The sequence below is a fragment of the Ahaetulla prasina genome, chromosome 1 (assembly GCF_028640845.1).
Source record: "Ahaetulla prasina isolate Xishuangbanna chromosome 1, ASM2864084v1, whole genome shotgun sequence".
In the NCBI taxonomy this organism is placed as follows: domain Eukaryota; kingdom Metazoa; phylum Chordata; class Lepidosauria; order Squamata; family Colubridae; genus Ahaetulla; species Ahaetulla prasina.
In genome coordinates, this window is record NC_080539.1 from 264,277,998 (window position 1) to 264,305,784 (window position 27,787).

A 27,787-nucleotide genomic window follows, 5' to 3' on the forward strand; every position below is an offset into this window, starting at 1 on the left:
TCTGAGTCCACTACTCAGGTGACCCTGAGGACACAGATAAACCTCCAAGTGGTTTGAGCTCTGAGCTTGGCAATTTAGTTGCAAATGTTTCGTCACCATTCGAGGAGACATCGTCAGTACGCTTTGAATTGTGCTCATCTGTCAGAACACAGGTCTTTAAATACCTTTAAATACCTGCAAATTAGTCTGAATGTTTGTTCGGATATTTTAGAATGTAGTACTGTAGGCTGCTTCTGCTGACTGCCAGCTGCCTGCAATTTGGCAGATCGAATCTCACCAGGCTCAAGGTTGATTCAGCCTTTTGTCCTTTTGAGGTTGGTAAAAGGAGGACCCAGATTGTTGGGGGCATTATTCTGATTCTGTAAACTGCTTAGAAAGGGATGTAAAGCACTGTGAAGTGGTATATAAATCTAAGTGCTATTGTTATTTCTGAGTCATGGTCTGATTTCGGACTGTTTGGCTGGCTGTTGTTGCTGGGCTGTAATTAAATACCATCTGTGTGATGCAGATTATTATTTCTTGTGAGCCAATGGGTTATAATTTTGTTGCTGCGTAGTGGGGTGCCTGTTTGTCCATTTTAAATGCTACTTTTGGGATCGTGGTTGATGCAGTTCTTTCGTTTTCAGCGATTGGTAGACTGGGTCAATATCAATGTGTCTGTTTATTGATGACTGGTGGAAAATCAGGCTTCAAGGAATTCTCTTTCTCTCCTTGATTTCCCCTGGGTTACAACTGGGGCCTGGTTAAATAAAATTTGTCACTTGCTGAATCAGTACTGCGTGCAGTTGGCAAATCAGCAACACCAAAGGAAACCATCTGGAAAATTTGAGGAGCAATCCCTGCCTCTGCTGGAATCAGAGCTTCCTACCTAGAAAAGGTCCTTTTTCCAAACTGCATTTGGACTTTAATTCAGTTTTTGCTAGAGGAGGAGGCTCAACATATTGGCCAATCAGCATTCTGCCCTGCTTGTGTCAGGCATCAATCAAAGCACTGTTGGTTACCCCCCCCACCCCTTTTAGTGCACTTTTGTCTCGAGCAAAAAATGCTTTTCTCAGAAACTTGGCAAAGGTTTGATGACAATTAGCACCGGAATCCTGAATCCAAATTTGATCCTCATTAATGGGATCAAATTTGTCAAGAATAATGGCAATATACTGTATGTACATCATTTCTTGCGATTTTTAAAGGCACAATTGCCAAGTCGAACAATGATTTGCTGTTGAGATGTGGTTTTGCTGCCTTTGCTATAATTAGAATTGTTGTTGCTGGTCTATTTACATTTCCAAGCAGAATTCAAGCTGGGCCATTAGGTCGCTGGGGGTGGGGGTGGGGAAGGTTGTTTGCTCGTTGGAGTCCTCTACAACAATTGAGATAGCAATGTAAGAAGAAATTTTGTGACCCACAATCGCACTAGCAATAGCAATAGCACTTAGACTTATATACCGCTTCTGTGGGAGACGACCAGGCTGAGCCCAAGGGAGGAGTCAAACGCATCATAAGTCCCTGTGTGACCGGAAGAGATCTAAGTGCAGCCCACCTTTAATGCCTGTTTTATCTCCTCTGCATTTCCCTTGACTGCCAGTTGGTCAGATATTTGTAGAAAGCTTAAGCTTGCACTAAATCTTTATACTCATTTGAAATGCCTGAATCTCCTGATTTCCCCAGCGCTTGACAGCTTCACAGTGCTTTACAATCCTCTCTAAGCATTTTACAGAGTCAGCATATTGCCCCCCAACAATCTGGCTTCTCATTTTACCGACCTCAGAAGGATGGAAGGCTAAGTCAAGCTTGAGCCAGTGAGGATCATTGGCAGAGTTAGTCTGCAATACTGCATTTTAACCACTTTGCCACTATGGCTCTTCCTATGCTTCCTTTATACCCGTGTGTTTATACAAACTGGTTGCATCGTCTTTGGAATCTTTTTTGTTGTACAATTGCTATTGTTAAAAATGTTACCCACTGCCAAGGGGTGAAATTCAACAGGTTCTAACAGGTTCTGGAGAACCAGTAGCAGAAATTTTGAGTAGTTCGGAGAACCGGCAAATACCACCTCTGGCTGGCCCCAGGAATGGGGAGGGAATGGACATTTTGCAGTATCTTTCCCTTGCCATTCCCACCAAGCTCCACAGAACCAGTAGGGAAAAAATTTTAAATTTCACCCCTGCCACCACCCATTTCTAGAAATGGCTTGGTACTGAGGTTGCACAGTGGTTAGAGTGCAGTAGTGCAGGCTACTTCAGCTGACTGCTAGCTGCAGTTCAGCAGATTGAATCTCACCGGCTCAAGGTTGGCTCAGCCTTCCATCCTTCCGAGGTGGGTAAAATTGTTGGGGGTAATATGCTGAGTCTATAAACGGCTTAGAGAGGGCTGTAAAAGGACTATGAAGCGGTATATAAGTCTAAGTGCTATCGCTATTGCTACTGTAGTTCATCAGCTTATTACCTCACCAGCATGTTCCTGCTAATGTTGGGTGCTGATTTGTTCTATTCACTTTGCAAAGGGAACAGATTTATTTCTTTTATTATATAAACATTGTTTTATTCAGAGGGCTTTAAATGTTTTATGGGCAGTAGAGGTAAATTTCCCTATCCCTGCTCTTCATCATGTCTACATCTTCAGTCTCTTGTTTTCTATATAAAGTACACCGATTCTCCATTTATTTTTTTTCAGTATATTTCTAACTAATCCATTGCTTCCCTTAAACCTTAGCAGTTTCTTGGCCGCTATCCTGTAGCTGAATCTGCAATGAACATTACAATGCAGGGAAGAGCAGCCCATGCTGCATTGCATCCCAGAGTGGATGGGAGAAAATATTTTGGACTTGTTCACGTCTCTGGGGAGCTTTCAAAGAATATCATGGGTACCAGTGGTGAGTTTCAAGTTTTTTTACTACCAGTTCTGTGGGTGTGGCTTAGTGGGCATGGCATGGCTTGGTGGGGCGTGGCAGGGGAAGGATATTGTAAAATCTCCATTCCCACCCCACTGCAAAGTCCCCATTTCCTCCCGATCAGCTGGGACTTGGGAGGCAGAGAATAGATGGGGGCGGGGCCAGTCAGAATTTTTACTACAGGTTCTCCGAACTACTCAAAATTTCCGCTAACGATTCTCCAGAATGGGCTGAAACCCATCTCTGATGGGTACTCTTTAAAAACCCAATGCCTCAAAATCTCACTTTCTTCCTGGTTTAGGTGGGAAAAAGCTAAAAAAATATACTGATCTCTAACACCAGCCCCAGCTGAAAATCTTAGTATTGTTCAGTTCAATAATGAAGGCTTTATTCTGTAGGCTTCTCCAGCAGATAGAAAGAAGTGTGGCCTTGCCGGGGCCAGAAACTGTCTTCCTACTTCACAGGTGATGTTTGTAACAATTCCTAGCAACTTCTTACATGTTCACAGTAGTGCAAATCTCTCTCTCTTTTTTTTAATGATGCAGATTAGCTTGGTTCGCTTTGGAAAGAACAGTTACTTAAAGTTACTGCTCTTTTGGCTAGAAAGGAAACAATAGCTGAAAACTCAAAGGAGTTGGGATGGCAGTGACATCCAGGAAGCTTGCTAGCTTAAAAGAAACCACCTGAAGGCTAGAACCGATCCCTTCTGAAAGCAAAAGTGGCCTGAAGAATGTGGCTATGAATGAGTAATCTGAGATGTCATTGTTTGTACAGTTAGAAATAAAGGTTGACTTTGGAGATAGCACAGAAGCTGCATCGGTCATTCTTCTTCATTGGAGAAGCCAGGATCCTGCATGCTTCTCTTCTGGTCCACTTTGGTCTCCTGGTGGTTTGCAATACCACCAACCATTGTATCCATCTGGAATGCTTCCAAGGGATTGGGGAAGAGCTGCAGTCATACAGTGGGGTTCTTGTTAGCCCTGCAAGGTAGTCTAGAAAAGAAGCACAATCGGAGTATACCGTAGGGTTACGTTAACAGGATTTTGCAAGAAGGTTTTCTCACCTCCGTTCTTTTACTAGGGAGGGTACTAGAGGTGATATTCAGTCAGTTCGGACTGGTTCGGGCAAACCAGTAGCAGAAATCACGGGTGGATGGCAGGTTCTATGCTGTCCTATTCAGGCATGTTTTTGAGGTCGGGGCAAGTGCAGAAGGCGCAGGTGCAAGCAAAGTGTGTGCGCAGAAGGCCAGGTGCACATTTTCAGTGCTGGGCGAACTGGTAGGTAAATTATATGAACCCCACCTCTGGAGGGTACCTTCTGAAATATTTCCCATTCCACCAGCCTCCCTTCTGTGGACTGCGCCATATTTTATATGTCAGCGGTCCTGTTGTGACCCAGGCCCAAGTAGGTAGTAGGAAACTCAGTCCATGAAAAAACAAACAAACTTTATTTGAACAGCTGAGAATTACTTCATTCCCAGTGTCATTCAACTCAAATTAAAACAAATGCATCCCAACACAAATTCCTCAGTCCTATCGCAAACCTTGGTCCAATTAGGCAAACTGCCAAAGGACTTTCTTGGCAAACGTTCAGAAGTCACAGGTACAAAAAATAAATGCAAGACGAAGCTACCAATGTTGTTTTCTGGCAAAGCTCAAACGCCATTGCTGGTCTGTTTTAAGTCTTATGGGAGGGGCCAATCATCTCTTGGCCCTCCCGAGTTGTCCTTTTTGCTTGAGCTAGTCTTGCCTTCTGGCAGCTCTTCTCATGCATGCATTAGGAACAGGCTCCTCCTCTTCCTCTGCCTCACTACTATCAATCTCTGGAGTCCGCACCTCACGCCCCGATGGCCCTGGCCCCACCTCAGCCTCATAGTTGTCCGACTCCATTGCCAGCTCCGTAGGCTGCTGGTGGACCACAACATTTCCCATCTGTAGCTCTCCTGTCTCCAAAGGTAATTTCCACATACTATCAGCAGTTCTTGTAGGGGCAGTTCCAGCCAGTGGTAATGGTAGAGCTATTCTATTTTATGATTAAGCCTCAGAGGTCCTTCCTCTCCCTAGTTTTCAACACATATGTGAAACCCCTGGGAGAAGGTATTTATCAGCACTGTTCTCGGTATATTCTGGCAATATGCTGATGATACATACCCCAAGACTGAGCAAGCAACATGGTAGGTGTTTGTCTCAGTGTCTGGCAACTGTCAGGGTTTAGATGAGGAAGAACAGACTCCTTCTGAATTCCTCCAAGATGGAGTGGCTCCAGCTTTGAGGTATGAACGATTCCAAAAAATAATAATACCGTATTTATTTTAGAATGGAGATATTCTACCCTGTTCAGAAATGGTCTGCAATTTGGAATTCTTCAAGACTCACAGGCCCTGCTTTAAATTCAGGCAACAGATGTAGCTAGGAGGGCCTTCAGACTGGGAGACTATTGGGTCATGGTCAGTCACACCTCTGGTCACCTCCTGCTTGGATTCCTGCTAACACTTTCAAGATGTAGGTGCCCTTGAAGAACATCTGGAAGCTGATACGGAATGTGGTGGCCCAGGTAGATCTCATAGGGTCAACGATCTCCAGATCCCATACCCGCAAGACCATAATGTGTCAGAAGTGGTCTGTTTCCATTACCAGCCATATTTTGTGGGCCTCTCTCCCAGTGGCTCTTCCATCTCTCTCATCTCCCTCCCCCTAAAGTTTAGGAAACTCATAAAGGCATTTTTCTTCTGGCTGGCAAAGGAAGAGGCTCAGTGATGGGATTCAGCCAGTTCGCACCACTTTGGGAGAACCGGTTGTTAACTTTCTGAGTAGTTTGGCAAACTGGTTGTTGTAAGAAATCATTAGGGCAGAGAACCGGTTGTTAAATTACTTGAATCCCCCCACTGAAGAGGCTGCTTTATGATATGCACGTGGAGCCTCCAATGTGCATGGTTTATTTATATGGATTTTGGTTTTTATGCATTTGTTGTTAGCTGCCACTCTGGCTGAGAGTCACATACAAGTATAGCAACCACAAAGTAGATCTGGTATGTCTGAAATTTGCTGGCTCCTTAACAAAAAAGCAAAACTGACACTGACCGTTAAAACATCTATCAGGAATTTATTACAACACATTGTTCCCAAATACAAAAGAAAGGAAAAGAAAGAGAGGGTAAAAGCACTGCTGTTTACAGCTTTCAGTAATAAATAAATAAAGTCAATGCAGGGGCCGAGTGTACCACTCAATCCTGCCAAGCAACATCCAATGTCAGCATTCCTTTAGCAGGCAGAAAGGGCTGTAAGTTTGGTTATCACGAGAGAAGGAAGGGGACAAACTCACAGACCAGATGCAGTGTCATTTCTCCCCACCACCACCACTGCACACTTCACCCATCCTAGATAGTACTCAGAATTCATTCCCAGGACACACAGATCTCTATATCCAAATTTTCATTCCTAGAGCAATCCTTGCTTATGAATTGCCCGGAGAACCAAGTCTTCATCTCTTGTTTGAGGATATTGACAGACGAAGGTCTTCAGTTCTGTCTGTGCCTGCGTCAGGTGCTCAGCATCTCGTCACCTAATTCCCACGTTAATGTGTTTTTACAAGACAGAAGAACTTGCAGAATAAAAATGTGGCACCACAGACAAGAGGGGTTCTGTGAACGCCTTCTGAGAACGTTGGGTTAAGTCGGTTTCTCTACTCTTTCCAAAAGAATTCTGAGCAACAATAAATAAACACAACATATTACAACAGAAAATTTGCACCTCCTCTCCGAAATCTCAAAACAATCTGTTGAATGGCTATTCTACTGATTCCTACTGAGAACGGCTAGGAAAACATGTGGCAGATAGATGGTTAGAAAGGACTCAGACGTCCTTTGCTCACAGCTGTGTTTTGCAATACTGACTTCTATTCATTGAGCAATAAAGGATAAATGGGGGAGGGGGATATCAGTCTCCGAACAATTCCTAGAGATAGAGGAATCGCCCCTGGGGGTTTCAGCCACTCCAGGTTCTACAACAAATTAGAGAGGGACGCTTGTTGTGTGTGCAAACCAGCCATAATTGCTTCGATATATTGAAGAAGTCAAGAGAGACTTGCCCAAGACATGCAACTATACAGAAAACAATTGCAGCTTTGAATTTTGTTGGAGCAATAATACTAAATGCATTAAATGATAAATATTCCACTGAAATCTATACAACTTTAGAATGAAATATCTGGGTCTTTCATGTTGATATCTGAATACTGTTAACCTGAAAAAAGTCCTCGCTATCAATAAGGGAGCAGGCTCTGTATCTCTTCTATCCTGTCTAGTCTAATGTAATCACAATACTACGGTGACAGAAAAGTCTATACTACAAAATTGAATTTAACTGGGTTTTATTACAGGATTTGGAGACTAAATGCCTCCTTTTAATTGCTTTTGGCTTCCATCAACGTATTTGTATGATGGCTATTGATACAGAATCGTGACTTGAAAAGATGTTGGGAAATTAGATTTTTCTCCAGAGTGCAAACAATTTTGTTGAGTTCTTAGCACTCATCAAATTTTAATCCAAAGGATGGGGGAAATTGTTGCGCTGAAATTAGTCTGCATTAGCTCTGTGTCCACTTTCCCCCATCTAATACCATCCAGATAAGTAGGAATGTAATTCCCCATCACAGCACAATGGCTATAATAATTGTGGGTGCTGGGATTTGTAGCCCAGAAGAGGAAAACTATGGTCAGATGAAAAACAGGTGTCCTGTACCTCCTGATGCACTCTTTACTTATCTTAAATCACATTAGAGCTTTTGTCTTTCTTCCTGCAAAACTTTAGTGGATCTAGGGAAACTTCAGTGTCTGGCAGAGTTTTTAAGAGAACAGGATATCCCTGAGAGAAGGACTTCTCCACCTCCATCTGTGCACTATTTGGCAATCGCACATGCCACAATGTTGACCAGCCTTTGCATACAGTTGGAATCAGAGAAAGCCGAGGGCAGGTGGAGAAGGGAAAAGCCCATATAGATTCACAACAGAGAAACAAAGATCAACATACATAGAAGCAAAATTACATAATAATATAATAATAAATACTTAAATCTATAATCCATACATTGCAATTACAACATTGATAGCTTATTATCATTAGTATTAGGATCCAGAGGAAAGTAGGAAAGACATCCTTTTAAGGGATTGGCATCCAGTAGAGGAGACATGAAAACGGCACATGGGATACAAGAAACAAGGACGACAGAAATAATAAATAAAACCACAACAGACACATGATAAAACAGGCAGAAGAGTGAAGAATCACAGCAAAGCCTTCAAAACAAAGCTAACAAAACTTTTTGTCGGGGGGGGGGGGAAGGTGCTGCAAGCCAGAAAAATCCCTATGTAAGACCGAGGATGTTAGATAATTTTGTACCTGGTGTGAAGTTAAAGTGACACGTCTCTCTCCCTCCCTCCCTCCCTCCCTCTCTTTCTCTCTCCACATTCTGGAGATGGAGAGTTAGCAGCAAGACAATGGTACTGTTAAGAATCAGCTGCACCCCAAACAAACTGCTTTATGGTTCTCAACTTGGCTTCGTTTAGCCGTTATACTATAATCACCTTATTTTTTTTTCTACAAATGTGACTTTTAGCTGTATTTGAGGAAAGTCAGCACTGGCATTCTATTCCAGAGTAAGATATGCGAGGGCTGCTCTCATCCTCTTTTTCAGCAAGCTTAAAAGATCTTGGCATCTTGAAAGGTAAGTTATTTCAGAGTAATATAGGAATCTGATGTTTCTACATTATCCCAATTGTTCATTTGCTCAGCCTATCTGAAAACTCTTGGTGATACTTATGAGTATTTCTTATAAGTATTGATGAGAGGAATCCAGAAGGACCTAATCCCAGCTCATCAATACCAGCTAACCAGTTAGTGCCAATTCAACTTTAAATCAAACTTTCGCAAGATTAAAAATTCCTAAGGTGGAACGTTTTATCTGCATTTCTGATGCAAGCTCACAGGTGAAATGAGGATTTTGATCTTTTAGCATCTGTGGATACTGTACAAAACTCCAAGAAAGCCGCAGCAGAAGATGTCATCTTGCTTTCACTGTAACAATTCAACAGTTGTTGTTTTTTTTAAAAAAAGAGAAAATTATATTGCCAGTGTGAGAACCTAATTGCATCTCTCCAGTCCCACTGTCCAATGCCCCTCTGCATATTACTTGCTAAATAGCATGCAGGTCCACATAAGTCACTCCCGAGCTTGCAGCATCTAATCTGAACAGACAGTGGTAAAATAAATACAATGAGGACCTCTCTACTTTGTGTCTTGGCAAAGTAGACAGCAATTACTATGGTCAGGAAACAGACAACCTGATGCAAGAACATGTTATTGCTGCTCCCCTGTGGTTTGCAAAGTCTGAACCTGAGATTGTTATTTTTGTCTTGTGTATTTAAAAACAAAAATACAGCTGAACAAGAAAAGAAATGGGAAAAGAAATGCACTAAAAAGATTTTGTTTTTCCTTTTAAAAGCTACACAAACAACCCTGAGGTATTGGCTCAAAAACAAACAAACAAACCCAAACAAACCCAGCACGTGATACGAACGGAGCAAATGCAAAACCAGATACACGAAGAAGAAAATGTGCTTTCAGGGAGACAGTTCTGTGCCTTTATTTTAAATAGATGAGCAGCCCCTGTGGTGCCTCCGTGTCATGAACTGAGCTGAATCCTTTGCTGCTCGCCACAAATATGTCCAGAGTAGCCAATAATGAAAATGTGCAACATCCTTCCCACTCTTGTGTTTTGACTGGGATTGTACACTTGTGGCCAATTATTATCTTGATATGTGTGTTTATTTGCTTGCCCTAAAGTTCCATTTTGTACCTGTTCAAGGCAATGTAAACAACATGGCCCTCTGAAATAGAGGCCTTCGACAAATATTTCATACAACACTGGGACTGTAACTTTTACCAGGTTAAAGCAGCTCACTTCCACGGAGAGCTTCCACACAAGTGGTTCCCAAGGAAGTGACCCACTGAGGGGGAAACCCTCTGCTTGGTTGAGCTCATCTACACAGTCAGTGTCTTACAAATAATCTCTCCTACTCCGCCGGAAAACCAGTGGTTGTAGTATTTCTCAAACAATCTTCTCCACCAGAAACACATCTGAATGTGCCTAATGTTCAGTAATGTGAAACCCATTTTTCTCCTCATCTAAGGCCAGCCCTAGTATCAAGTTGATTGGGCAGGGTGTTTCTACCAGTCAGAAGTGATCTGTTTTACATTTGTCATTTTATTAGCATATTTTAACAGCTGGGAACAGGTCCAATTATCCACTTGTGGTGTGAAAAAAATCCTGAGCTGGCTATGGCCTCTTCTGATTTAAGATATGCCGTATTTTTCAGTGCATAAGATGCACTCCCCCACCCCAAAGAAGTGGGTGGAAATGTCTGTGTGTCTTATAGAGCGAATGCTGCTGAAACCCCACACACCTGCCAGCCCCCAAACGTCAGCCTCTGCCTCCCAGCAATTTGCCTCCTTGCAGCAAACAGCCTGGTCAGCTTCAGCACAGTCTGATTTTGCATGAGCAGCTGATTACTGGTTGGATCTGCATCCTGGAATACCACCTATCAGCTGTTCCAGGCTGCAGTGATTGCCGCCGCCCATCGCCACTGCCTATAGCCACCTCTGCGTGCCCCATTTTTGGCCTTCGCACATCCCATTTTCAGCATCCAGACGCCCCATTTTCAGCCTCCATGTGTCCAATTTTTGGCCTCTGTGCGCCCCATTTTTGTCCTGTTCCAGGTGGGCAGGGATAGGCAGTGGCGGCAATCCCTGTTGCCTGCAACAGTTGATAGGCAGCATTCTGGGAGGCCGATCCAACTGCTAGTCAGCTGCTGATGCTAAATCAGGCTGTGCTGAAGCTGACCAGGCTGTTTGCTGCAAGAAGGCAAATTGCTGGGAGGCAGAGACTATTTTTTTTCTTGTTTTCCTCCCCAAAAGCTAGGTGCGTCTTATAGTCCAGAGCATTTTATAGTCCGAAAAATACAGTACATCTTTTAAAAGGTGTCACAGAAACCTTTCCTCCCTAAGAAGAAAAATGTTACCTGCAGAAAAACTTTCATCCAAATTACTTCCCAGTGACTTATTTAGATGAAACCTTCAAAACCAGTTTTCTTGTCTCGATCATCGACATTAGTCTCTTAAATTCAAGACAAAATCTCTGATTGAACTGAAGTTCTTACTAACATTCTAGAGGCTTAGAAGATACCGGCAGATGATGAAAACTTAACTTGGGATGGGCTGGCAAGTGCTTCACATTGTATCTAAAATATTCTTTATCTTTTCTAAAACTTCATTTCTTGAAAGGCTGTTCACTTTTGATGACCTGGTAAGTGAACTTTTTGTCTTTGGACTATTTGCTCACTGACTGATTTGTATTCACTGAAAAATCCCTGATAGATGGTGAGTGAATACTTAGAGGAGGCAAGAGATTTTGGATGGTGAACTGAAGCTACAATGTCGGTTCTTGCAGTAGTAAAAAAGACACTGCCTCCTGGCAGCTTCCCTAAAATAGGCCTGAGGATATTTAAGAGATTTTTACTCTAGTACCACAACATAATTTAGTCAACATTTCCCATGGTCTTAGTTCTCCAAAATTCTCTTCCACCTCCATCTGCCTTCCACAGATGCTGGGTTTAACATTGTTTGAACAAGAGGAGCCATTCAGAGTAGCCTGCCCTTGGGTTTAAGAGCCCACCAGTTCTCCTAAGTCAATGGGAAATTAAAAACTTCTGAAAAGCCCTCCCCACTGGGGGAAAAAACCCTGGGTTTAGATCTAATGTGATCCTTTTACAGGTGGCACGTATACATAGCTCCTATGCAGTCTGCTCCCCCTTCCTATTCAAGGTATCCTTATTTCTTATAAGCTACTCTTACAGCCACAACTCTCATAATTATCCCCTGCTCAGACCCAGGAAAGAGAAGGTTTTATGGCTTTGATTGCAAGGTGTGATAGAACAAGGAAAATAAAGAAAGCATTAAGAAGAATTCCTGGCTCAGTTTGAGTTAAAGATTTTCTCACTTTTTAAAAAAATAAAAAGCAGATGCCCATATACACACCCACACATCCACGCGCACACGCAAACACACACACACCTTTTTATCTCTTTTGGGGGTGCCTCCTCCACTGATGCAAGCCATTGAAGGAGCCACAGGCCTAAGATATTGCTTTGAAACTCGTGTTTCAGATTTAAATACCATATACATAAAAACAGAGCTGGAGTGCTGCCCCTACATTGTCTGAAAATCATTGCCAGAATGAACAGCTTCAAATAAATTAGAAAGAAAAGTCGAAAATTATTTGTCTCAATAAAAACTGTAGTAAAACCTTTAAACTTTTTTTCTTTGTGTTTTTTTTTCTCTCTTTTATATTATATATAATATATATATATATATGTATAGGACTGCTGAAAAGCAGCTTTAAAGAATACTAGCCAGAGAAACACAAAGGCCCATGCTCAGTATAGGAAGAGGGGAGCCTCGGAAAAAGAAACCTCTCCAGGTTTCTGCACCTGAATTTGGGAAAGAGCCACCAATATATTGTCCAACCCTGATGGAATAGAAAGGAAATGCCCCAGCTCTAATGGAAACGGATAGGCAAAATCTCGATTACTTCCTATAAGTCAGATAGGAATGTACTCATTATAATTAGCAATACACTCTTCAAAGAAAAGAACCTGCTTCCCTTTAACTCTTCCTGTTGCAAATCTGCGGATCAAAGAGCAACCTTTTTCCTCCAAGAAAACTTTCACCCCTCCCAAGCTTCAATTTCGCCCTAGTTTCTCTTTCAACCCCATCATAGGACACATGCATCAGCTCTCCCCGTTCCCTCTGAAGGGGAAAGAGAAAGCACCCTTTGCATGCAAAAGGAAAGAACCCAATATTTAAAGAGTTAATATACTCTCCACCTACCCAAGAAAGGGAATGTGATTGTGGTTTGTCGCGGTGGTGGTGGAGGTAGGAACCAAAGGAGGCACTAAGCATGCACCGTTATGTTTCTTGACTTCAGATTCCTTCAGCTTTGCCTTTGTTTTATGCCCTTTGGAAATGCACCCGGGCACATGAAAAAAAAAATGCTCCTACACCCACACCCACCTTCTCCTCCATTAAATATGTCACCCATCTTCTTCCTCGTCCCTACCTCCCTTCCCCTCCCACACCCCCAGATGCACCCGCGCTTGCTCTCAAATCTCACACAGTGAAAATCAGGACACCTCTATGATCTCCATGCTGCCTGAAAAGCTAGACTGTTTGCTAATTTTGCCCAGGTCTTCCCGAGATCTGCTCTCCGATAAGGTTTCTTCAAACTCCATCTGGCAGCTCCTTCTTTTGAACTGCTTCTCGGGCATGGTGTCCTCGTGCCAGCTGTGCCGCACCTCGCGCTGCTCCCCTCGTTGCTTGTCCCTCAGTCTGATCTCACAGCTCGCTTGGATTGTGCTGCAGCTGAATGAGGAGTAGGTGGTGGCGCTGGCAAAGAGAGTCCCATTCCCGCTGCCTTTGCTGCCCGCTGCCGAGTCTGTGCCGAAGTACCAGGGGTTCTCCGAGGAAGGTGTGCTTGGGGATTCCACGTGCATCCCCCAAGTACCAGCATTGGAGGGGGCGGTGGCTGGCTGTGCCAGTTGCTGCCCTACATTGGGAAGGCTCAGCCGAAGGGTCTGCTTGAGATTGTCCTCCATGCTGGTGCTTTTGTGCATGGCACACATCCCACTGAAATTAAGGCTCAGCCCATGGGCAGGGGAGCCTGCTTGGTGCCTGTGCTTCCGTCGTTGTCGTACTTTGGCCTCTAGAATGAAGTCAGGTCCGCTGGGCCAGTCAGAACCATCTGGAAGAGGAGAGAACTGACACGTACCATTGGGACCTGAAGGGCTGTCCAACTTACAAAGCTTGGGAGTTTCCCCTACTTCAGTAGGAACCGGGATCTCCTGCCTTTGGGTAGGACAGTAAGCTGACTTGATATCCAGAGAAAAAGAACGCTTGAGTCGGTTGGTGTCTTGGATGCGATCAGAAGATAAATGCAGCCCATTGAGTCCTTGCTGCAATGCCATGGGTGAGACCACCTTTGAAATTCCTAGTGATCGCTCAGAGTCAATGGAGGATGTTTCCAAGATTGTGCTTTTTAATACCTCCTCAGTCTTTTCTGAGAGAGACAGAGTCTGGGGTCTATTACCGTCACAAGTCTCAAAGTAGTCTTGCTGGGATTCCCCTTCCCCTTTCTCTCCTTGGGCCTTCAAAGCCTTGAGTAGCTTCAAACTTCTCTCATACTCTAGGAGTTGACCTAAGAAGTTGAAATTGGGTGATATGGAGGGACGTCTGTCTTTGACAAACCTGTCGGAACAAGCAAAGAGCCATGATTATTACACAGCATTTTCTTACTTTCAATAAAGATATATTTTATAGATCTTGAAAGCATTACCAAGATTTTCAACGTCTAATCGGCAAGCCATGGTTGGAAAAGAGTCTTAATTCAAAGCAACACTAGAAGCTAATTATATTTGTCTTTCCCACTTGCCCATACTTTTAAAAAGTAGAGATATATTTAAGGATCTCTCCTTGTCCAATAGAAGTTCAATTCCTACCAAGTTCCACAAATTTCAAAGATTCAGCAAGGTAGCTATGTAATCTCTATGGTGATTCCGTATCCCTATATAAGCCCTTTCTGTATATAGAGTATTAGTTCAACAGTGTTAGTTTATTATTTTGTGCAGTGTGCCCTGCAGTTTTTTTTTAAAACAACAACGAAGAATTTACTGTGAATCACAAACTGACTAAATTTACATGTGAAGGATCCCAAATGATCAAAGAATGGGAGCCAATCAGCAGGTGAAACTGAAGTGGCTACCACAAGCCTGACAGTTACATAAATCAGCTCCTAAGCTTACACCAAGAAAGAATTAAGAATTAGAACTTCTCAAAAGGCCATTCCCTCACTGGCATAATATTTATGGTATTGTTTCCTTTTTATGTTCCCCCCCCCCGCACTTTTCTTTCTGTGGTGGTGGGGGCATGTAAAGAAAACAAAGCTCGACTCCAAAAATAGCTTTCAAAAACGAACAAAAAACCTGTCCTAAGGAGCTTTTGAGGATTGGGTGGGAGGGAAGAACCAGTCAACCAACTATCCTTCTTGGAAAGGAAAAAAGAACCGTCATCTTCTGGAAATCCACCTACCTGTAGGCATCATCTGAAGACATGCCCATGGTCTTCATGATGTATGCAATGGCAATGGTGGCCGATCGGGAAATCCCTGCCAAACAGTGCACAATCACCTGGCAGCTAGAAACCTTGGCCTTATCTGCAGGACAAGAAGACAAGAGCTCACTTCAAACTAAGAAACCTTAAAGGCTACTAAGACTCATTTCAGATTTGGTGAAGTAAAGGCAACTCCAAGAAAGCTTTATCTTACCAAATCTGAAATCTTAAAATGTGTCATAAACTTCTTGGTTGTTTTTGTTGCTACAGACCAACATTGCTCTCCCTTGGAGACCAGAAAGAAGAAGCAATAAACTATATGAACAAGATATTTAACTCTGCACAAATGCTTTGAGTCAAAACTTGCTTTAACCTTGTTTTGATTAACTGAGGGGGCAAGTTGGGGGTGGGGGGGAGAAGAGATGTTCACTCCAGTAACCTGAACACTACGACATCATCATTTGTGTATTGACATCCGTATGCAAATCACACCATTTGTATAGTAACGTCATTATATAAATTATGAACTGTTTCAAATTCCATTATATTAAGTTTCAGGTTTCACTGTGCTTGTCATACTGGCTACACAACTCTTGCATTTAGCTTGCAGCAAGGAGAGGGACTCTGAAGAGCTCAGACTACAGCTCTAATTAGCCCAGCCAGCATGACCAGTAGTCCGAAATGAAAAAATGTTGTAAGCCACTTGTATGTTCCATATATAACATGAGAAATAGACTTTCCTTGCACAATGCAAATTTAAAATAATTTAAAGTAACCAGACTGGCAAATACATCCTTCATCCCTTATGAGGGGGTGATTTCATTTTTAGAGCCTGGACTATGGCTGTCTATTTGACAATCATTTGCAACAAATTGTGTTGCTTTGACATGATAAAAATTACGGATTAATAAATTAATAAAGCTCGGATTAAAAATCTGGGCACAGAATTCATTTATTTAAGCAGAGCATCAACTAAATAAATCAACAAATATCTGTATTGTTTGCAAATGTTCCATCCATCCATCCATCCATCCATCCATCCATCCATCCATCCATCCATCCATCCTTCCTTCCTTTAGATATTTTGGATGTCAACACTCCTAAATCCTAAAGGTCATTATGGAAACTGAAGGTACCAGGATGATCAAAAGTGCTTTCACAGACAATCTGAAACACTGCCTACATCTATGTCTTAAGAAATAAATCATTTCTTTGTATATATTAACAAATACTATCTGAATAAGCCTGGCTGGTTTCTGAAGTTTAAAAAGCATATTCATCAAAAGAAAGAGCAGTATTATCTCAAGTAGAATTAATTGTTCCTCTGTGATATCCAGATTTACATTAGTCTTATCATCTGGGCATCAGCACCAGGAAATTTTTTTGTACAAAGGGAGAAAGGTCCACCGTCCAAGGGAAGGCTGGTATTTTGCACACCATAGATCATGGGTGAGGAACTATGGCTCTTTGAGCTGTGGACTTCAATTCCCAGAATTCTGGGAGTTGAAGTCCACTAGTCATAAAGGGTCCATAGTTCCCCAGCTCTGCCATAGATCTTAAAATATGGGATCAATGGAACAGGACAAGGGGAACTGAGCAATTTGGTCATCATTCCAAAATCTTTTGCATTGACAGCAGAGAAACTGAAAAGGTATGGAAACCCTCCCACACCCTTTAAAGAGCTCTTTACCAATAAGACTGGTCTTACCGATGAACTCAATCGATTTATCCAGCCAAGGAAGCAGTTTCTCACAGTAATTGTCATTGACTGGAATGCGCATGAAGTGACTGTCACAGATGAAATCTGGCTTGGGACATGAATTGCTGGCATTGAGAACATAGCTGATCCCATTCTGGGTCATCAGGTCCTGAAGGGAAAAAAGAAAGAAAAAAGAGTTAGGTTCCTTCATTTGTCACTCAGTGCAGAATCCTCTCCCCCATTCTTCCATAGATTCTGATTATGCTCTAGTTCAGGGGTGTCCAAACTTGGCAACTTTCAGATCTGTGGACTTCAACTCCCAGAACTCTTCAGCCAGCAAAGGGAGTTGAAGTCCACAAGTCTTAAAGTTGCCAAGTTTGGACACCCCTGCTCTAGTTTTAAGAGGCAGTGGAAATCTGGAAGATCTTCAATTACAGTCCTCAGCAGTTACAATCAGTATGGCCAAAGAGGAGAAATTTCAACAACGTTGGGAAGGTTACAGATCTTCCACTGCTAGACATTGTCCTCCTTCCTCCCTTGTATCTCCTACTAGACTGTCTGCCATCAGGGGTTTTATAGCCATAGAGAGTTTCTATGTATTTTAGCTGCCAGTTTAAAGTAGTTGAGCAGCTTCATGTCATAGCGAACAGCTGCACCTTCAATAACAACGTTTTCAGACATTTGAAATGCCTTGACGGCATAAACTCCCCGTGGAATCACATCCATGTACTTCTTGTATTTTCCAATGGGAAAAGAAAATAGGCTTGCAGCATGTCTTCTAAGAGAGGGGAAAGGCTACAAGACATTTCCATGGATTAAATCACAGGGCATTAGGGTATTCCAAATATTGCTTTGCTACAGTGAAAGAAAAAAGAAGAAGCTAAATACAACATAGACGGTTCCTATGTTTCAAGGGCAACACGATGTTGTCCTCTTGATGAGTTACCATTTTTCTCCACAGTCTCTGTGCAACAAACTCTAACCTCCGATTCTAGGAGCCAGCCAAACTCCCAAGCTTACATTCTTAGCATTTTTTCATTCTTGTGTCTTTCCACTCCCTGTATAAAATGTTATTTTCTTCCTTTCTGCACCTCTAATTTAGATGCTTCCTCCCACCTCCCTGTGAGCAATACGCTACTGGCTCCCTCTGGCCTGGGATACATGCCCACTGATATTGTAATAATGACTTCTTTCTTATTCTTTCTTCCCTGCAGTCCTATCACAGCCAAAGCATTCTGGCACCTTTTGAAAGGACAGTCCTGCTCTCTCTCCCTCCCTTCTCTTCCATCACCAATGCTCATCTTTATGCATTTGGGGGCCCTCTCAAAGGATTTGGTTTTTTTTTTTCTTTCTTTCTTGCAAATGTAGGCTGCACTGCCTACACTCTCTGGCACCTCAACTTACCATCAGTCACAGCTGAATGCCAAGGCTAATACCTCATCCTCTGGCTGGACATGGAAAAGCTGAAGTCAATGTTGTTCTTTAGCCTGGCTGGCACCGTACACCGGCAATGCAAAACTGGCTCCCCTCACATAACATTTCTTATGGACAGCCTCACCATCCCGGCATTCCCACTGCTAATGCCTTTAATGCTTCAAGGGAAGCCTATGAAGTCTCTGCCCACTTCAGAGGTCCAGAAAGGCCCTGTTGTTCAACAGGATGGTGTATGATTACGCCCAGGTAGCAAATGACTCTTCTTGGCAATGGCCCTTAGGGCTTTTAAGAAACAGATTCTACAAGACAAGCCCATCTCCCTCAATGTCATAGAATACCTTATTTAAGACATCTTTCTGGGAACCTAGATAGAGATGAGGCAAGATGCGTGTTGGGCCAACATTGGCCACTGGCAAGCATGGCTGAGAGATACTCATTGGCAGGATGGCAGTTGGTTTTCCTTCACAGAGTCCTGGGAAACAAGACGAGAAGGTGGCAAAGCCCCCTGAAAGAAGGAAGGGAAGGAAATATGAATTAGGAGCAATGATTCTTTTTAATTAACTGCATTAATTAACTCATTCTAATAACCTATCACTTGCAATTTAAGATGTTGGTTACCACCTTTAAAGCGCTCCATGGCATAGGACCGGGTTATATACGGGACCGCCTGCTGCCACCAATAGCCTCCCATTGACCTGTGCGCTCCCATAGGGAGGGTCTCCTCAGGGTGCCGTCAGTCAAACAATGTCAACTGGTGACCCCCAGGGGGAGGGCCTTCTCTGTGGGGGCACCTGCCCTCTGGAATGAGTTGCCTCCAGGGTTACGACAACTCCCTGACCTCCGGACCTTTTGTCGCGAGTTGTCGCGAGTTGAAGACGTTATTGTTCTACCGTGCAGGGCCGGCTTGAAGTAATAGTAATTTTAATTGGGGTTTATTATAGTTTTATTACTGTTTTTTAAGTTTTAATTTGGCCAAATTGAATTAGTTTTTTAATAGATTTTTTAAATTTTTATATTATTTGTATAATTGTTTTTATCAGGCTGTAAACCGCCCTGAGTCCTTTGGGAGAAGGGCGGTATAGAAATCAAATAAATAATAATAATAATAATAACTTCAATATTGAACCAAACTTTCTATCTGGCAAGAGAACATCTCAATTTTAGCCTAAAAACAGCCCTTAGTTTTCATGAAAATATTAGACATGCATATAAAAGCAAATGATAGATTTTGTACCAGATTTTTTAGACATCTTACAAAGGAAATATACCTGTTCTTTAGCTAAGAATCAAGCATGGCTCTTGGGGATATTGCTATAGTTGTTACGGTGTTAGGCTTTGTCAATATGTTGCATTCTTTAATCATCCTTTTACTTGCCTACTACACTGTCTCCTTGTTTAGCAATTGCAAACAGCAACTGCATCTCTGCAAACTTCCAGAGATTTTGTCATTAAGCGAAATGGTCCCTAGATGAACACATAACTCGGAGACAGAGAAGAAGAGACACTGCAAAGATTGCTGGTTGCTGCCAGCTCATTCAGATAAAATCTATGCACCTACACCAAGGTTACTCTCGCCCCAATGTTTCTGATTGTCAGGTGCAGAAATGTGGTTATAAGCGCACACATTGGGTGGAACATGAATTTATTTTACTACTAGTTATTACCATTGTATTTGCAAATTATGGTTAACTAAGGTAGTTGCTAAGTGGGGCATTGCTGTATTAGGTATTGCATTAGCATCAATTTCATCTCTCTTAAAAGTTTCCTGATCTCCTATTTGGTAACACTTTCTTACAACTCTGTTTCATAAAGCAGAATTTCATACACATACATCATATCTTAGTATTATAAAATTATTACTCAGTTAAGAAACATAATTAAATAAATATTAATGTGAAAAAAGAGAAAGGGGATGAGCAAAGAAAATATGGTTAGAGAAATGAATTAAATTATTGACTTCAGTTTCTCATTCCTGCTTGGTTCATTTGATCCCTTTTACATCTTTTTGAAACTGTTAAAAATATACATACAAATGTTATTAGAAAAATCTACATTTTTACAATAGTTCCCCTACATTATTTTTTGTTATTCCCATATTTATTTTGTGACTTTTCTTTATATTCAGACATGTACCCCATAAATTTGTGAAAATTGTGAATATTAAAAGATAACTATATCCTAGTTTGCACATTTATTTTGTAAACAACAATAGCACTTGGACTTATATACCATTTCATATAGTGCTTTACAGCCCGTTCTAAGTGGTTTATAGAGTCAGCCTATTGCCCCCAACAATCTGGGTCCTCATTTTACTGACTTCAGAAGGACGGAAGGCTGAGTCAATCTTGAGCCGGTCAGGATCAAACTCCTGCCAGCCGGCAGAGTTAGCTTGCAATACTGCATTCTAACCACTATGCGACTACAGCTTTTGCACATTTTTAAAATCAAAACTCAAATGGATACAATTCTTGCTTCTTTCTTTAAACCAAACTGATAAAAAAAATCAACAAAACAAACTGGAAAATGAACCTCAGACGTAAATTCTGTAGTTCTAGAAACAACTTTAAATAAATTTAAACCCAATAAGAATCAATCAAAGCCTCTCAAAAGAACGAGTAAGTATTTTCTAGAATTCTTCAGACTTATAGCATATTGTTCAAATAGGAATTCTGGATCCTTGGAGAAATATACTATTTTTATGGATGAATACTTGACAAGAATTATATAAACCAACAGGGGAAATCACTTAAGACTTTGGTAAATAACTGTATTATCTAAAGCAAGAGACGAGGGGTACTTACAACGTTTCTGTCAAGACAAAGCATCAGTCTGCATATACTGCACGCTCCAATAAAAACCCACATTTTAAACCCGAGATTAATGAGTCAGCTCATTTATCATATGCATTAATCACTTCATTCTTTCAGTGCTTACTGTAATGACAGTGGTTGGACTTTCCCTTCACCGTTCTTTTTCTATTTTCAAAAGCCTCTTTCAAGCTTGCCTGTTTATCACCCATCGATTCCAGCAGTTTACAGAATCTATGCTATCTAATAAAAATCCCAAGTCTCTGGAGAGCAGAGGTCTCCAACCTTGGCAACTTTAAGCCTGGAGGACTTTAACTCCCAAAATCCCCCAGCCAGCAAAGCTAGCTGGGGAATTCTGGGAGTTGAAGTTCTCCAGGCTTAAAGTTTCCAAGGTTGGAGACCCCTGTTGTAGAGATCCCTGTTATTTTTTGACATTACTCTTTTGGTCCCTTTTGATTTCTTTTACAGATCACCATTCCCCGTGCATAAGCAAGCAGCATAGGTTTGTTCCAGCGTGCACATTTTTAACCGATTACAAAACAATTTTTTTTTTTGTTTACATTTATACCCCGCCCTTCTCCGAAGACTCAGGGCGGCTTACAATGTATAAGGCAATAGTCTCATTCTATTTGTATATTTTTACAAAGTCAACTTATTGCCCCCCCCCCAACAATCTGGGTCCTCATTTTACCTACCTTATAAAGGATGGAAGGCTGAGTCAACCTTGGGCCGGGCTCGAACCTGCAGTAATTGCAGGCTTTGTGTTCTTAATAACAGGCTTTACCAGCCTGCGCTATTCACCGGCCCCCAATTGAGTATCTTAGTGATGGGAAGTAGCAGATAAACAGACAGTGCTAAATAAAATAAATGAAATCTGCAGGGGGTAGGTGGGGCGTGTGTGTGTGTGTGTGTGTGTGTGTGTGTATGCGTGTAATTCTAGGAAGGCAGGAAATAAAACTACCTGGACTGGAATTTGGTCAGGGCTTTGAGGGATAGTTTTACTCCTCTTTTATAAATAGTCCTCTTGAGAATCTTTAGCAGTCACATGTGAGTGAGATTTGTCATCTGAGAAACAGCAGGCTGAACAGTTGCCAGTGTTGTTATATCCTGGTTTAAGAGAGTCCAAGTCAAGAGAGTTGCTTTGAGCAATGATTTTAAAAATGTTTACTTCTAGAAACTATTCCTGTGCTGATTTTTCCATCAAGGAAAGTCTACTGTATGGCAAAAAATGGAGAAGCATTTCCCCATGGATGTTATTGCGTCATTTCAGACACAAGTTAGACATGCTGAATTAACTAGTATCTGCTGAGAAATAAGAGTATAATATTAAGATTTCAAGTGATGGATCAATCCCCACAACATACAAAAGTCTGTGTCAGATCCAAAGCATTTGTAGGTTGAAGATATGTCCCAGGTCTTAAAAAAATAGAATGTTATGAATCTAAACCACATCCAAGACTTTCCCATCTCTGCACACTTCTAAAAGAGTTTTGTAGTGTGTATCAAGGAAGCATAACGTATCTTCTAGTTGAGGAACACCTAATAAGCTATCAGATTTATCCTCGAAGAACCATTTGAAGATCATTGACTGAACCAATCACTCTTAGGTCTTTCCAAAGCACTGATCCCATAATTTTAGATCGTGTTCCTTTGTCCATCATCAATCATCTTTGCTTGATTCACTGCCAATTCAGAAGCTGGGTTCTTATAGTTGACAGAGACCTATGTCGCTTTGGCAGTGTTTCAGCACCTTCCTCCCTTCTTTCTCCTACTCAAGTACATAAAAAAGATCTTTTCTAATTCATGTTCTGATAACTGGCCAATTAAACAGGCCCTTGTATAGGTTAATTAGAAAAATGAGTCTTTACGTTGAGTGGGTGGTCAAGGTATTTAGACAGAGATGGAAGGATTTCATTTCTGAACAGATCCTTGAGCAACTTTAGGGCAAAACATAATATCTCAATCATGTTTTTCAGTTTCTTTTTTTCTCCTTTTTTAAATGGCTCATGCACTCCTTAGCTACATAACTATTTCCAAAAACTCTTCCATTGTGGGAGGCTTGCTTTCATTAACTCCTAATTTGGATCTAACAGTGTTTCTCTCCCCCACCCCCCAGCAGTTAAGTATCAGATTGAAAGCAAGCAAAAAGTCCACTACTAACTCCGTTCGACAGATATTTCCCCTATGACTAGATAACTACTAAAAAAAAATATCGAAATATGAGTTTTCAAGATCACTTTGACAATTTGAGATGCAGAGAGTTAATGCAACACTACCTCTCCCATACTGCTGTGGCATGACATCACTCTCTCAACCAGGATATTAAATCAGAATGAATGAAATGAGATTAGTGCAGGTGTCCAAGAGCTCTGGTTACTTCTATTTATTGCCCCTCTGCCTTTTGCATTCCGTTTCATCAAACCTATGTATTTCTGCCCTTTCACTTGTACCACGTGTAAGATGACAGACTAGCAGTCAAAACGGAAGCATTTCCAGATGCATTTCTAAAAGAAGCCATATTGCACCTACGGTAGTACAATACAACTGTTCTATCAGTTAGTATCTCACAACCTACAACAGCATTTATTGTGATTAATAGCTGTTCCTCAAGGCCAAGGCTAAGCAGTACAGGTAGTCCTCGACTTACGGCCACAATTAAGCCCAAAATTTATGTTGCTAAGTGAGACATTTGTTAAATCAGTTTTGCCCCATTTTATGGCCTCTCTTGCCACAGTTGTTAAGTGAATCACTGCCGTTGTTAAGTTAGTAACGTGGTTGTTAAGTGAATCTGGCTTCCCCATTGAGTTTGTCAGAAGATCACAAAAGGTGATTCTGTGATCTTGGGACACTGCAACTCTCATAAATATGAAACACTTGCCCAGCTTCCAAATTTTTGATCATGTGACCTTGGGAATGCTGCAAAGGTTGTAAGTATAAAAATAGGTTATAAATTACTTTTTTCAGTGCCGTTGTAACTTCAAATGATCACTAAACAAACTTTTGTAAGTAGAGGACTACCTGTACTAATGCCAGAGCTGTGGATTTAGAGAAAGATTTGACCTAACAATGCAAGAAGGAGATGGGTTTCAGCAGCAAAATGAATGCAAAGCACACTATGCAGAACCCTCCCTCTTTCTGCTGATCAACCTCCTTTCCCAAAAAAACCACTCCAAATATTCAAAACTCAAGAATGATCAATCTTTAGCACGTCCATCAGGAAAAAAAAAACCTAGAACGATTTTTATTCCACATGTGTTAATGAATACCCCATCTATAGACTCTACAAAGTGTTGTGAACAGATAATACAACGTATTACTATTACTATTCAGTTCATATTTCATTACTTCTTAACTGTAGTACCACCTTCCTGTCTTATTGGAGTATTAGCAAAGAGTTTTCTCACAGAACATTACAATGGGCAACAATATGTAGTGATGCCATTCCTAGTCACTCAATCAGAACTTTCCCCTAGGGTTAGCCCTACAAGTCCTGGAATCTATAGAATAAATTCATTTATTTGTCTAGCATGTTTATTGTCATTATGAGAACTGGCCGCTGCTTGGATCATACAGATAGTTCTCACTTAGGGACTGTCTCATTGATAGGTAACCATTCACAGTTATGATAAAATATTAAATAGGGGAACTGAAAACACCACAGAAAAATAAAGAATAGGAATTCTGCAATTAGCCTTTAAAGTTCCCAGTTGTCACTTTTTTTAAAAAAATATTTATTTAAGAAGCAAATATAATTTCATTAAAAATCCATGAAAAAATACAAGCAAAACACTGAGCCTCTCTGAAGGTGGGGTGGCTTTTGCTTACAATCAATGCTAGCTGCCTTTCTACTTTGAAATGAAGAGAGGAAAATATAGCAAGCAGGTCCTTTTACAATTATGGCTCTTTGGCAGGATATCTGGTTTGGGAATGGCATTCTCTTGGCATGAATGGAATTGAGAGAGGGAATGATTCCCTAAGTGGAACAGTATTCGTAGAAGCAGATCTCAGGTTTCTTGTAGTTCCTCACACTGGCAGGAAATTTGCCTGCAACCTGGCAAAAACAGATTGCTTATCTGGTTCAGAATCCCAAATCAAAGCTGCTGCATTCTTTGACACTTTAAGGCAGGGGTGTCCAAACTTGGTCCCTTTAAGACTTTTGGACTTCAACTCCCAGAGTTCCTCAGCCAGCTTTGCTGGCTGAGGGACTCTGGGAGTTGAAGTCCAAAAGTCTTAAAGGGACCAAGTTTGGACACCCCTGCTTTAAGGTAAGATTCCCAGTCATGGGAAGACGTGGACTTGCACTATACCAAGATGAAAATAAACAGAATGGATGTAAATAGATATGAGATCTAGTATGAAGAGAGATTTTGATTGTCTACGTAGGTTCTACCTACTAGAAAGCACCTAGATATTAGCAAAGACGGGAAACATCAACCTTAGAAACACGGCAACTTGACTTTTTTTTCTTGTTGGTTCGAAATGTTTTTTGATTGATCAACTTTAAAAGTTTAAAAGAACTCACAGAGTATTTACATTTCTTTTTTCTTTCTTTCTTTTTTTGAAATATTTCCTTTTGTTTTGCTCAGATATACTCTGAAGACTTCTCCAACCCACCAGTACAGATTTGGGGCAGGAGAGGTAAGAAGTATCTATTTTATCGGCGGATGCCATTTCATCAGTTGGACACAACCAGGAGCAACTTCCCTCTTTAAGTATGTTAAAGAATCCTAGGGATAGTAAGGCAGCCTTCCACAGTCTGTTATCCTTTCAGAAGATACAGCCCTTAATAGCTTTCTAACTCTTGGTTTTGCTTTGACAATGTATATGGTTACACAAAAGGCTATTTACTGTACTATCAATAGCATTTCTTTTGGCCTCCACTGGAGCAAGAAAATTGCTTGAACTGATCACAGCAACCATAAACAATAATTTTGTACATTATCTCTTAAAACCATAATAGGAAGGCTCGTGGCACTATGTTTACTTGTAATTTGCACATGCATAAAGTACAATCTAGCCCAGCCAACAAAAACACTAGCAATCTGCCTATTAGCTGAACCACAACATGATTAAAGTAGCACTCTAAAGTGGTTCTTACCATCGTTACATTAGCACTACATGAGCAAAAAAACCTAAGCCAATTACGATACAGTATATTCAGCATTCCTTGCTTCCATTAACACAAAGAATAGAAAAGAAGAGGAAGCCTTGCCTGCATGAGACAATTTTGAACAAGAAACCTTGTAAACGCTCCTCCTTGTGGGAGACATGCTTTCCTACAAGAGCTATATTTATTTATTTATTTTATTTATTAGTTTGTCAAACATGTACAAGATAGCAACATGAACAAAGGAAATGAATACAAATAAATGGGGACAGTAGAACAGGGATGGTAGGTGCTGGTGCGCTTATGCACGCCCCCTTTATGGACCACTTAGGAATGGGGTGAGGTCCACCGTATACAGTTTAAGGTTGAAGCTGTGAGGGTTTGAAGATGTAACAATGGAGTCAGGTAGAGCATTCCAGGCGTTGACGACTCTGTTGCTATATACATATATATAAATAACATATACACACACACGTGTGTGTGTATGTGTGTGTTTCTTTGGTGAATATAGGATACAAATGACCATGATGAGAATAAGATATTGGGCTTATTTAACACTGGAAAACCTACAAGGAATGTCTCTCTCAAAGTAGATAAGAGAAAATAATAGGGAATGTGTGTGTTACCTGTTGTGTGTGTTACTGTGTTAGATGTAGACAACACTATACAGAGACTGAATGTACCACCCACTTGGTGACTTTTATAACAATCTTTTTCAGAACCTCTCATTTACTGCTTTTAACCTCAGGCCATTAAGTTTAATTAAGTGTGGAGAAAACTTTCTTTCCTTGCATGTACCAAAATAAGCCTGAAAACAGGAGAGTAGGGTGTCTGCAAGGCACATTAACTACCAAGGCAAAGAATGTGGGCTTTTACATTTTCACACATATGACAATTGCTAAGCCAATGTTTGTGATGCAAAATATGGAATCTATTTTAAATGGAGAAAAACCAAAAATGGAGGGTTTGCAATATCAGATCTCGGAGTCGAGGGAATTTAACTGGAAAAACAAAATTCATCACAGGCACGTAAATCAGCTTATGTTCTGAAAAAGAGAATATGGAAATGGAATGGAATGGAATGGAAATAGACTAGACTAGACTAGACTAGACTAGGCCAGACCAGACCAGACCAGACCAGACCAGACCAGACCAGACCAGACCAGAACCATGATGGTGAACCTATGGCACATGTGCAAAGAGGTGGCACCCAGAGCCCTCTCTGCTGGCATGTGCACTGTTGCCCCAGGTCAGAGTTCCGTAGCGTTTCTTTTGTGAGCTCCTGTTTCCCTGCAAATGATGAAACAGAAGCTTATGAAAGAAAAATATCTTAACTCTTGCTGCGCTGCCGGTGTTGGGAAGCCCTGCCTCCCACCGGCCAGCGGGTCTTCGGGTCTCTCCCGTGCATGCACGCATGTCCACATGCATGTCTGCACATGCACATGCATGCACATGCCCACACATGTCCATGTATGCGCATGTGTATGCACATGCTTGTATGAACGCATACGGGTGTATCTTTCCGCTTGGGCATGCGTGCTTGCGCAGTATGGGAACTCGGTGTCTAAATGTTCACCATCACTAGAATAGAATATTCTTTATTTGTCAAGTATGATTGACACACAAGGAATTTGTCTC

General features: G+C 41.4%; 1 protein-coding gene across 3 annotated transcripts in view; it reads right to left on the reverse strand.

Annotated features, from left to right (window-relative positions):
- Positions 1 to 5,969: 5,969 nt before the first annotated feature.
- Positions 5,970 to 27,787, reverse strand: part of DUSP8 (dual specificity phosphatase 8) — a 121,855-nt gene continuing 100,037 nt past the window's right edge. For all 3 annotated transcript variants that reach the window (XM_058157722.1, XM_058157713.1, XM_058157732.1), the window contains 4 exons: positions 18,574 to 18,740; positions 16,811 to 16,970; positions 15,082 to 15,205; positions 5,970 to 14,241 (listed from right to left, as the gene is read on the reverse strand). In XM_058157722.1, coding sequence (XP_058013705.1) covers positions 13,122 to 14,241; positions 15,082 to 15,205; positions 16,811 to 16,970; positions 18,574 to 18,740 — 1,571 coding nt within the window. In that variant the 3' untranslated portion in view covers positions 5,970 to 13,121. The remainder of the gene's footprint in view (positions 14,242 to 15,081; positions 15,206 to 16,810; positions 16,971 to 18,573; positions 18,741 to 27,787) is intronic.